Raw genomic sequence first — 12008 nt, 5'->3', positions numbered from 1 at the left:
GGTTGCATGGAGGCTTTGAATTCCTGAGCAGCACTGAGCCTTATCCCCAGAGCATGATGGGTGAAATCCCCAGCACTATCAGCCTAGGGGACTCCACCACCAGCCCAGCAAGGACTGTTGCTGAGCAGCAAGGTAGACAGTAAACATAAGAAGCAGCACTGCCTTGCTGGATTGGACAGCAGTCTGTCCTCACAGCGTGCAGTGGGCAGACACAGTGGCCAACCAACTGCACAAGGAACTGCAGAGGCATCAATTTATGATTACTAATTGATATAATGGATATAGCCAAGGACAGAATGGACTCTGCAGTATTAGTATCTTTAGATGCAGAAAAAGCCTTTGATTTGGTTTGGATTAATTTTTTTAAGCAAATGATGATGAGATATGGTTTTTCACAAGACTTTGTCCAGTGGATTGAGATTTATTATCTGCAATCTTGTGCCAGAGTCAAAACAAATCAAATGATTTCAGACCATTTTTAGTTACAATGTGGTACACGGCAGGGCTGCTCACTTTCTTCCTTGCTATTTAATTTGATTCTTGAACCTTTGGACATCATGGTAAGACAATATTTAAATATTATAGATATTATATTGCTGGGTGTGAATAGAAATTATTTCTGTATGCTGACGATATTTTGGCAATTTTGGATCAGTACTCTACTTTTTGTCTAATTTTATAAAGGATGTGCAGTATTTTGGATAGTATTCTGCTTATGAGATAACTTGGGATAAATCTTGTTTGCTTCCCTTGGGTGCTAACATGTCAGTACAATAACATGTAAAGAGATGGGTTTTATAACTTCTAATGATTGTATAAAATATATGGGGCTTTATATACTCAAAAAGATTTCTAAATATGTGGAAATAAATATGTTGAAACTAGATGGCTTAAACTTCCTTTAACCTTGTGGGGCAAAGTTAATGTCATTAAAATGAATATTGGCCCTCATTTGATTTATATTCTTATTCCTTCGTTAACACCAAATAAATATTTTCTTTGGATTGATAAATTATTTAGGAAATTTATTTGGGATAGTAGGCCACCAAATTTTTCCTTAGTTAAATGGAGATTACCATTTGAGGCAGATAATTTTAGTTTATCTGATTTGCAAAAATATTAGTAGGCCAATATTTTAACAACATGTAGCAGAAATGGTGCTTTATTTCCAGGGGTGCACGCGGTGAGAAATCTTGGGGCCATATTGGGATGTAAACTGAGTTTTGTAATGAGACTCATGAATATCTAACTCTTTGGAAACATTCTACTTCGAAAATTGGTAAAACATTCTATTGGAAAGTTGGGCAGAAGCTGGGATCACGGGTTTAAATCAACAACTATGTAATGACTATTTTAAGGATTTTTCCCATCTTCAAATTGAATTTGGTCTTCCCAATTTGCAACAAGAGCCAGTTTGGTGTAGTGATTAAGGCACCAGACTAGAAACCGGGGGACTGTGAGTTTGATATAGCGGTTAAGGCACAAAGCCAGCTGGGTGACCTTGGGCCAGTCACTCTCTCTTAGCCCTAGAAAGCAGGCAAGGGCAAACCATTTCTGAAAATCTTGCTAAGAAAACTGGAGATGCCGAGAGCCAACACTGACTCGAAGGTATATACACACAATTCGCAACAGTGGAGGTATCTTCAGCTTATGGTCCAGCAGACCAGACCTCAAAAGCATCTGAGTTGCTTTCTTACTTGATGGAATCCATGACATAATTAAAACCTATAACATAGCTCTATCAAAAGCTCAAGAATATTTTTAAAGTGGACATTTCTGGGATAGTTCAAACGTGGAGCAGAAAACTGGAATTTCCAATAAAGCCCCATCAATGGCTCCATGTCCTTAAAAATGTTAAATTGTTATCTATGGATTTAGATTAAGGTTGATTAATCAAACAATTGTATTTAGGGAGTACTGGACTCCCCAAAGAACGTATTTGAAAGGATAGTCATCAGATTTTTTATGCTGGAGGTATAAAAAAATTGAGGGCTCAATAATCCATATGATATTGTGATATGATCATTTAGTATCTGTTTGGGACAGTGTATTAACATATATTAGTAGATTTATGGAAAAATCTTAAAATTTTAAAGTTGTTAATGTAATGTTGAATTATATACCAAAGCTTTGGAATGTGATGGTTTATCAGGAATTATGGTTGTATCGAGCATGGGGGTGGCTAAAAGAATTATATTAAGAAATTGAAAAGTGATATTATTCCAGATGTCAAGGAATGGTTATCGGGGTTACTATGGCAAAGACACTGTGTCAACACCTTCACTGAACTGTTTACTGTTATTCCAAGATCTCTTTCCTCCAACAATTGCCGTAGAGCAAACTAAACTCTAAAAAAAAAGCAAGTACACATGTTATTTGTGTCCCTCCCCCCACCCCACCCCGCTAAGTTATATTATGGCTTAATGTTGTTATCTGATTGACATGGCCTGCTAAGCCTTGATAAGTATGGTAATGGCACACCAGAATGCTACCATTTTGACATACGGCCCATCTGAACACTAAGACGTGTATTCGAGTTCTGTTACTGCATTTTCAGAAAGCCCTGTGTAGGTTTGCAAAGCAGTGTCTCTGAACACTTACAACCAGCACCCTCATCTTACCACAGTCAACATTGCCAGAAGCACAGCTGGCCCATTTAAAGTGTCAACAACTTGAAACGGTAAGTAATGGATCCAAAGTGAGAATAAATGGGTCCAAACACAAGAAAAAACCAAGCAAACAAACATCCAGAAAGTACAGAGAGGGTGAAGAGGGGACTGAATTTAAGCATCAAGTTCTCGTTTATTATTTAGCGCTCTCAAGCCATAAATGAATGTCACATAAAATCTGACACTGAACTCAATTTTCACAGCACATTATTTTTTAAATGAGTTTTCAGTGAAGTCAACTTAAATGCTGTGTCCAATTAACTGAAGATACTGAAATTAGTCAAGCTAGGTTTGCCTAATTTTTCTCAAGGTTTGCTATTGAAGTTCTGTTTTGGTATTTATCCTTTATACTGAATTATTAAAGAAGAACGTTGGAAGGATGAGGGAAGCTTTTAACTAAAAACTTGTGAATTTTCCAATTGCAGTTCCATGTATTTCTTGTACAGTTCTTCAGGATGAGGCATCGTAACTCTTTCAAAGTATTTGGTCTCCAATACTTTAAACTTGCACAGGCAAAAATTATGCCCACAATAACAGCTTCTCCCTTCATATAGCCTTGAGCATACTGAAAACAGCTAACCAGGCGTATGGGATTTCCCTTGTTTTCATTTTACCAGAACTCCAGCTTTGAAAACCAAAAGACCATTGTTTTGTGAAGCAGAACTGAACAAAATCCACACTCTTTCTGCATAAAAACCGATTCCTGGATGCCCACAGTTTGCCCCTCCCTCCAATATTATTTAAGTTGGTTGCCATTTTGCATTGTTACCAATAGCAAAATTTCTGAAAACAGGAAGCGGTGTACAAATACTTTAAGCAAATAAATAGTGGGAGTCAAAAATTGTTTGCAGTTCACTACAAATCATCTGGAACTCTACTAACAGATCTAGATCTGCTCACTCTGGCTCAAACAACAATAATCAAACCCTTTTCATTAGGGGTAAAGCACATACTTAATCCAATGAAATTAGTAGACATATGTTAACTTGATTATATCTAGAACTTTTCAATATAATAAAAACCCTAAGTAACAAAAACAAAAAAATCCCAACCCACCCACTCTTGCTGGATGCTCCACAGCTGGAACAGATGGTAAAAGCAGCATTAAAAGTATAAATATTTCATATACCTTTCTTGCAAAACATCTGACTTCTCTGAGTTGTCTATAGACATGATGAAGAGGTTGATGAACCAGGTTAAGGAATACTGGTACATGGGCTCAATATTAGCCAGGTCAGCAATTGAAAAAAAGAGGATTGATGAATGAACTGCAATGGGGCGGTAGCCCATCCGGGTAGCATCTATCTTCTTTTCTGTTTCTTCTGCTACAGCTTGCTTTTCTGAAATTTCATTAGCCAGAGCTTTAGAAGAGGATAATATCTTGATAGCAGTTTCATCCTCCAAAATATTTCCTTCTGATGATGACAGAACTTCTAAAATTTTGTCCTCTATTTCCTTTAGCTGTCTATAACAAAAGACTAGATTAATACATTGTAGAAGCTGCAAGTGATCAAATCCAAAAAAGATTTGATATAGTTAAGAGACCACAGAATATTAATAGCTTAGAAATAGAACTGGAAAATCTAAGAGTCTGAGCCTTTGTGTGTTATCTTAAATGTCCTCCAAAGATTTTTCCCTCAAGGTAGCTTCTGTGAGGATATCGCTACTTGAAAAAGGAAACAGACACAACACTGGTTTTGTAAAACTTCTTGGCCCAGTCCAGCTGATGAGCAGAATGCACACAGGCTTACATTAACTTTCCCCAATTTGATGCTTTCCAAACGTGTTGCACTTAACTTCCATAATCCTCATGAAAGTCTAAAACATTCAGAGGACATCTGCTGAAGAAGCCCATTCTACTGAGATCATGGGCTTTCCTCTCTTGGAGAAAGTGAAATAGAGGGCTCAGTTCAATCCCTACTTCCTAAATCTCTCTGATCTATGCTAATCTTGGGAAAAATCTGAGCGGCTCTTCTCAGTGATAGATCTTTCATAATTCTAGTTTGTCCCAGAGATGCCATCCTGAGCTGCATTTTATATTGAAACTAATGAAGTCCACTTTGAAATGCAGCAGTCTTTCCCAATCTGGTATCTTTCATATGTTAATAATCAACTTCTCGAATATTCAGCCAACAGAAAGGTTCATTATCATTGTATTTAGAAAAATAAAGCATGAGGAACCTCTGTTGTCAGTATCTACAATTTAATTTCAGATGACTACATGAATCTCTGTATCCACCGACTGGGGCAGAGATGACTTAACATACACTTTATTATGACTGTAGAGGTTAATTTTTAAGATGTGTTTTGGATGTTTTGGGGATTCCATTTTTTTTACTTAAAAATAATTTAATTACCAAAAGAGCTTCAATGGATATAGATAAATCTTATCTAGTTTCAGTTATTTAATTCTTCATCATAGCCAAAAGTCAACATTAAAAGCATTAGCACTCCCGTTTCCCATTGAAAAGTACGAGGTTCCATACAACCATCGTGGACAGCTTGCATTATCCTCCATTAAAGTGCCTAAGTCCTTTATAAAATCATCTAAGCTAATGACTATTACTGCATCTTATGATGGTAAATTCTACATATGAGGTAGACAATGGATCTTTTTGCACAGCATGCTTAACCAAATTAAAGACCCATTGACTCCCTTTGTACCACATGCTAAACTTGGTTAGTATAAATCTTCATTAGTTTTCTTGTGGTTTGGCATATAATAGGTATTCAGCGTATAGCTATGATGATACAGAAGACATTATAAAGTACAGAGGAAAATATGGAATATCAAGAAAATTACTTAAGCAGTCATACACTGGTATTTCAATTGTTTCAGTGGAAGGATTCTCTATGCAAACATAGAGACAGTAATTGACCATTTGCAGCAGACTTCTTAAAAAGCTTTGTTTGAAAGAGAAATAACAGAAACTATGTCCTCTTCAAATGTTATGGAGGATTCTCTGCCAATAAAGCTCAAGAGTACATTCACAGAATAATTTTTATTCTGCTGGCTTCTCAATTATCTACAAATGCGGACCACATTTTACAGTGAACAGAAAAGGCCTTGTTAGCCCAACCTTTTCACAACTCTTATTTCTCTAGTCACAGAGTCAACTGCTTTTTATCAAGAGCTACACAATTTAACAATTATATATGTCAATTACTTTTCTCTGTAGAATATTATCATTCAGTTGAGATAATTTTCTACCTAATAATATTTTGATACCTTTTATTTTCAGCTCCTTGTAAGATCAGGGCTTGCTTTTCTTCTTCCAGATCTGGTCTCTCTCTTGCAACAACTATTCCGAGCAGCTGATCTTGCATCCCCTCTGGGGTTATCATGAAATTTAGTAAAGTTACCTGAAAATTTCAAGAGTTCCAAATTAAAATAGAATTAGAACCAGGTAAGCCAAAACCCAATAATTATCTCCAACTACCCAAATAAAGTTATTTAAATCTTAGGATTCTTTATACTCTTCGGAGAAAGAGGAGAGAATAGCTTCTGCTCTTGTGTGAAAATTGTCCTCTTTACCATACAGCAGTCTTCTACAAGCAAGTACCTTCAAAATATGTTTTCATGATTTCTGGAATTTCCATACTTGTGGATAGTGGGTGGAAATTCTCAGTTATAATTCCAGTTCACATGGAAAGTGCTAGGTTGGAGAAGGCTACCATAAAGTAATTCCTGCCTAGTAGCCAGAAAATAACAGCACTCTATGCCCCAAAGGACCATTGAAAGACCTGGAAGATCAGGTTAGGACAAATCATCATGAAGAAAATCTACCTATTTAGTCACTAAGAGTTGACAATGACTTAATGGCACATAATCCATATAGGCTGTACACTATACTACAGACTATACTATACATAGACTATATACTATACACTATATTGTATAGTGAGATGGGTAGCATACAAGTTTGATTTATAAATAAATAAATAATCTACCTATCAAAGGAAATCTCTCCGTTAGACTTTGATAGACCAATCAGCTTTCCACTCAGCTGCTTTTCCAGAGGAAATGCTACCAAGACAGTTTTGCCCTATTTATTCTGGAACTGCAGGGTTGGCAACGTCTGACTGATGGGAATTCCTACCTCCTCCCAGCTTCCTGCTCCACAGAGTTCTCCCCCTCCCGAAACCAAGGCACCTTGGTGCTTTCTCTGTTCTTGATGATTTGGATGGACAGCTTTGCTGCTCTCCCTCATAGGGGCTGGTTGGTTCCTCCCTACTCCCCCCCAGAAAAGCAAATGCAAAGATGAGAGTTGTTGGGCTCAGTGGATTACAGATTTTCACATTCCTCTACTGGCCAATAGCAGGAAGTTGGGAGGCAGAGTGTAGTGAAAAAGGCAGCAATAAAGAGACTCTTACAGCACTATAGAAAAAGGTACAGAAGATATAATGGAAGCGTTTTAATCCTAGAGTGGAGTTTCTTCTGTTCCTAAAGCTCTATGGACTGAACTGGCCTCTGATGAATATCTGTCAGTTTCCAGAATGTAAAAGGACCTTTGAAATTGATCCAGCAATTGGAAGATACATGGCCTATTCACACGGAGTCTTTGTCATTTATACTGCCTTCTTTCTATTGTTAGATCCTTTGTATTGATGTTAATATGCGTAAATATTTCTAAAATTATATATAATACATGTAACCATTCACATATATGTCAGAGCAGCAGAGTGGAAAGAAGCATCTGTTCATATTAATGTTACACAAATGCACACACACACAAACACACAGATATAAATAAATAAATAAATAAATATATATATATATATATATGTGTGTGTGTATATGCATGGGGAGAGAACTAAAGAAGGGATTGTGGCACTGCTAATAAGATCATCCACTTGCCTATGAAACAAAAGCAAACAACCCAAGGTTTCCAGGCAAAACACTCACTTTGACAGATGTTTCTGGGAGGTAGTGGGGGTTTCGCAGCTTGGTTGTAATGTAAAAACGAAAGTCTGGAGCATATTCAATGGTAGAATCCCCAAGGCGGATGCAGATGCTGCCAGCCTGCTTGAAAGTCTGCTTAAGCAGAAGAGGCTCGAGAATGGGGTCCAACTCTTCGCCAACATTTTCTAGCAGCACTTCAATTCAGCCAGAAATTCAGTTAAAACATAAACTTACAAGATGCAGGAGACAAGAACAAAGGACAAAAAACATACACGCCATTCTATAAATACAAGTATATCAGCAATACATTTTAAACTGAAGTAGAAAGCAGTCTTGGAGACTCAGTAATTGGAAGTTCAGTAGAAAATATAAATATTTGTACACTAACTCCAGTTGCCTACATACACTATTAAAAATGCCTATCAGTAATAAAATCTGATAGCAGTCATATTTAACACGTGAAAGAATAAGGAAGCTTTTATTACAAAATTGGGAAGATAAATCGTTGGAAATGTAGTGCCCGTAAAATAGTTTTTATACATTTTAGATAGGATTGTCCAAAGAGATAAAATTGTGCAAGCTGAATGAATAAGGATGTGTATCTCCTATAGTTCTGGAAGTACTACATGATAATATAAAGACCAAGTATAAAAACTAAATCAGCATGTAATGAGATATAAACCTCTTATAGCAAGGCCTAAAAAGATATTAAGAGAAAATCCCTTCAGTTGCACAAGGGTGTTATAAGTGATGAATAAAATTAAAAACATATCTGCAATGTGGTCAAACTCCATCAATTTTAATTTTGTTCTTCATATGTAAAATATAATCTGTATGATGTCAAAGAATATTTATTGTGGGAAATATTTGAGGAGATTTTATGTCCTAAATCCCCACCTGTCTATAAGTTTTCCCCAATTTGGAGGATTCTTAATTGATTTTGAAATGTAAATTGTTTTACTCTCTGATGAATTTCTTTACATCTAAATATGATGAACTCTAGACTGATTCTAACAATGATAAGAATTATTCCTATACATCCCAGATTTGCCAGAAACATCTACTTTTAAAGACGTGGTAGCTTACCAGGTGTACCAAACTGAACACAGTTTTCTAGCGTTCGTACAAATTCACTGTCGCTGAGCTTTATGACATGCAAGCTGTTGGCTTTCTCCATATTCTTCACCCATTTGTTTGCTTGACCCTGAGGGTCAATCATAAGTGGCCATCTTCTTGCATTCCTGGAGAGAGAAAAGAATAGAATATACTAACTTTGCGAATTTGCATGGCACATTTATTTGGGATCTTATTACGTACTTGAATTAAAAGATCCCTAAATGGAGACAAGTGTTCTGTGGGCCAGAACAGTGCAACCAAAGGAGATTCTCTCTTGACTTTCTAGGCAGAACTGCCTATTTCCTTCTAGTTTCATGCTTTCACTTTAATACTGGGCCTTTGCAAAAGGAAACAAGTTGGTGTCTCACAATCCACAAAGGTGCAGAGTGTAATCCAAGGGGAAAATAGAACTCCCCTCATTTTGTAGAAATGACTAGCAGATGTCCTTCATGCGGGCTTCTTCCCATGCTAGAATGGGAAAGAAAATGAATAGGTGCTCCACATTCCTTTCATACAGGCTTCTCTGCATTCATTGATCATATCCCAGTTTCAGCGCAGTGTTGACTTCACTCTCCAGATCTCTAAGCAAGCAGATCTGTGGTCAACACAAGGGCAGTTTTATATGCAAATACTATTCTACATGGTCAACAGCCTTAATCACCCAGTACAGCTGAGTTGATCTGAGGAACTTAAAAGTATATGGCTGTAGGCCACTATTCATATCTTTCCACAAATGCATAAAGATCAGGAAGGTAGAACTGGAAGCAATTTTAGCATTGGAGCAGGACCAAGTGGCAGAGCCTCCCTCCCTCACACATCCCTCACACATCCAGTGAATATTGAACAACATTTGGTTGTGAACAGCTCTGGAAGTGAAAGCAGGTATTGGCATTTAGATCACTATTTCAGCTAAGAAAAGGTTGCTGGTTTGATGCCTTACAAAACAGGTACATCAGCAAACTCACGTATGAATCTCTGCATATTCTTACCATGAGAATAGCAAGTGCTTTAATCTAAAGTTTGTACCCTCATAAAACAATAAAAGGAATAAATTTAATCCAGGGAAAGTGTGAACACAAGTTAGTCCTTCTGTTCTTTTGGACCAGTATTACTTCATTACAAAGGTTCCTAATGGCTTCCACTCAAGGTTTTTTATAGCTCTACTATTTTAGATCTTCCCAATTTGGCAACCTTCTGGAATTCCAAACCAGTATGGTCAGAAATCACACCGGCTAGTAATTTGAGATTTCATCAGCCAACAATCTGGAGGATGAAAACTTAGGGAAGGGTGCTTTAAACGTGAAGGATTAAATCCTGAGACTTTTTGCATGTCAAACAAGTGCTTCACTACTGAACTATGCATATTCTTAATGTTTTTTAAACAAAAAATATACAATAGTAGCTTATTGCATCCCTTCAAGTAGAAGATAGCATACAATATTCTCTCAAGAAATAAACTATACCCGTCTGAAGCTTCTGTTACTTACGAGATAATAATACCATTATCAATGGAAAATAAATCAGAAGGCAACCCAGCTATGTTCCAAGCTCTGATTTTCACTGGTTCTCCTAAAGTTGTAGTTAGAGAAAAATCATCTGAGCAGGGAATGCCTCTGGCTTTGCATGTCAATATCCATTCCCGGGCTTGATCCTGAAAAGGAAGAATGATAAGTTTTGGCCAGCTATTCTGAGAAATGATGCTAGTATAATGATGCTACTACAGCAATGAAGCTCACTGGCAGTATCAATGACTTGTCACTCTTGGCAATTTGCTGGGACAAATTCGAATTCCTTTTAATCATTTTTAATCCAATGCCTTCTACCAAAACCTAATAATGTAATGGCTGCAAAATTAGTCCCAAGAAGTATTTTAGGCTATTATTCATTTAATGAAACTTAAAATGAACATATCAAGTTTTTGCCTTTCACCATCCAATTAGCCTTGATTTTATCCATTTCTTCCCCAATGCACTTGGGGAGAAACTTCATAATCATGCAGTGAACTCAGAAGTGTATCTAGTGAAAGATCCCAGATACTGTTTATCACGAGAGCTGAAATCCAGAGAGATGTACATGCCTGGTCTTCTGAAGATCAGACATCAAATACTTAGTGAAAGCTATGGCCAGAAACAGAAGGCTAAAGCTAAAAGTCACAGAGCAAAAGAGTTGTGTCTGTTGTTATGACTGGGTATGCTTCTAGGGTCAATCTAGAAAGCTCTCAAGCCTTAAAAGGGCTGCACATTTTCCTTTGAGGACAAGGCTGACTGGGTGGCTCTCACTACAGGTATGGTTTGGCACGTCTTCCTCTATTTTGAGTAAGAAGGCGAAAGAATTTGTCCAGGACATATGATAGCGTGGGATCTTCAGTTGGGATTTCCTGGCATCTAGTTTATCTTCATTGCTGGATTCAAATGGGTCAGGTATCTATAACCCATTTTGGGGGACAAAATCCTTCTAGCCGACTTAGTGTACATCAAAATCTGTTAAAACTGGCCCAGTGAACAGCAGAAAACTGATCATGCTATGACTGAAACAGACTTATTGGAAGAGAGATAATGAGCATACACCAGGGGGAAAAGACACTCAAATATCTACAGAATCTTTCATGAATAATGCGAAGAGACTGTATGTGCTGATGCAGATACCTTTGTTTTTCTGTCAATGTGATTTAATGCTTATATTAAAAAAAAAAGATGCTTAGATACAGCAAGCATTGGGATTTTTTCAACAAACTAAGCTGGAGACTGGTAGCTTTGAATGTTTGTGCAGAACCAGGAAGCAGAGAATTCTACCAAAACAGGCTTTTCACGTGTTTTACTTTTTCTCACTGAGAAACGGAAATGAGAACTGAAAAGGAAGGCAGGACAGCTAGAAGAAGAGAAGTCATCCGATTTTTATCCTCTCCCTTTCCCTGGAATCCTTCCCACAGAGATGAAGATTGATTGTTCTGGGCAGGACAGGAAAGTCCAGATAGAGCTGCCCCAACTATTTCTTTCCCACAGTAACAAATATAATTCACAGTAAGTAGAAAACAGGATTACAGTGAAGACAAATCGTTTTTATATTAACAAAGTTGGAAATAATTTTAAATAGTGCACTAGGTTTAAAAAATACTAAGGAAACTAAATTGGATGGTCTTAAATAGCAATGGAAGTGGATATGCCTTCAGAGAATAGTTAAGCATTTTAAAGTCAATCAACTGGAAGGATTTACTCATATGGCCTATATGTTCATAACAACTTGCCATGCAATTGAATAAATTAGATACATTGTTTGAAATGATGAACTTGGGAACTGATTACAATGTATAACAACATTTC

At 37.0% G+C, this 12008-nt stretch overlaps 1 protein-coding gene across 1 annotated transcript in view; it reads right to left on the bottom strand.

The window, feature by feature from the left end:
- The window catches only part of DNAH7 (dynein axonemal heavy chain 7), a 158788-nt gene that overhangs the window by 31647 nt on the left and 115133 nt on the right, over positions 1–12008 (bottom strand). The window contains exons 46-50 of the mRNA XM_088135694.1: positions 10176–10339; positions 8659–8813; positions 7576–7766; positions 5899–6032; positions 3799–4134 (exon numbers count right to left, since the gene is read on the bottom strand). Coding sequence (XP_087991820.1) covers positions 3799–4134; positions 5899–6032; positions 7576–7766; positions 8659–8813; positions 10176–10339 — 980 coding nt within the window. The remainder of the gene's footprint in view (positions 1–3798; positions 4135–5898; positions 6033–7575; positions 7767–8658; positions 8814–10175; positions 10340–12008) is intronic.

This window comes from Python bivittatus, unplaced genomic scaffold (assembly GCF_059951505.1).
Source record: "Python bivittatus isolate LINGU-HERP-01145 unplaced genomic scaffold, Pbiv_v1 ctg000200_np1212, whole genome shotgun sequence".
NCBI lineage: Eukaryota > Metazoa > Chordata > Lepidosauria > Squamata > Pythonidae > Python > Python bivittatus.
This window is presented reverse-complemented; position numbering and strand designations above follow the sequence as displayed.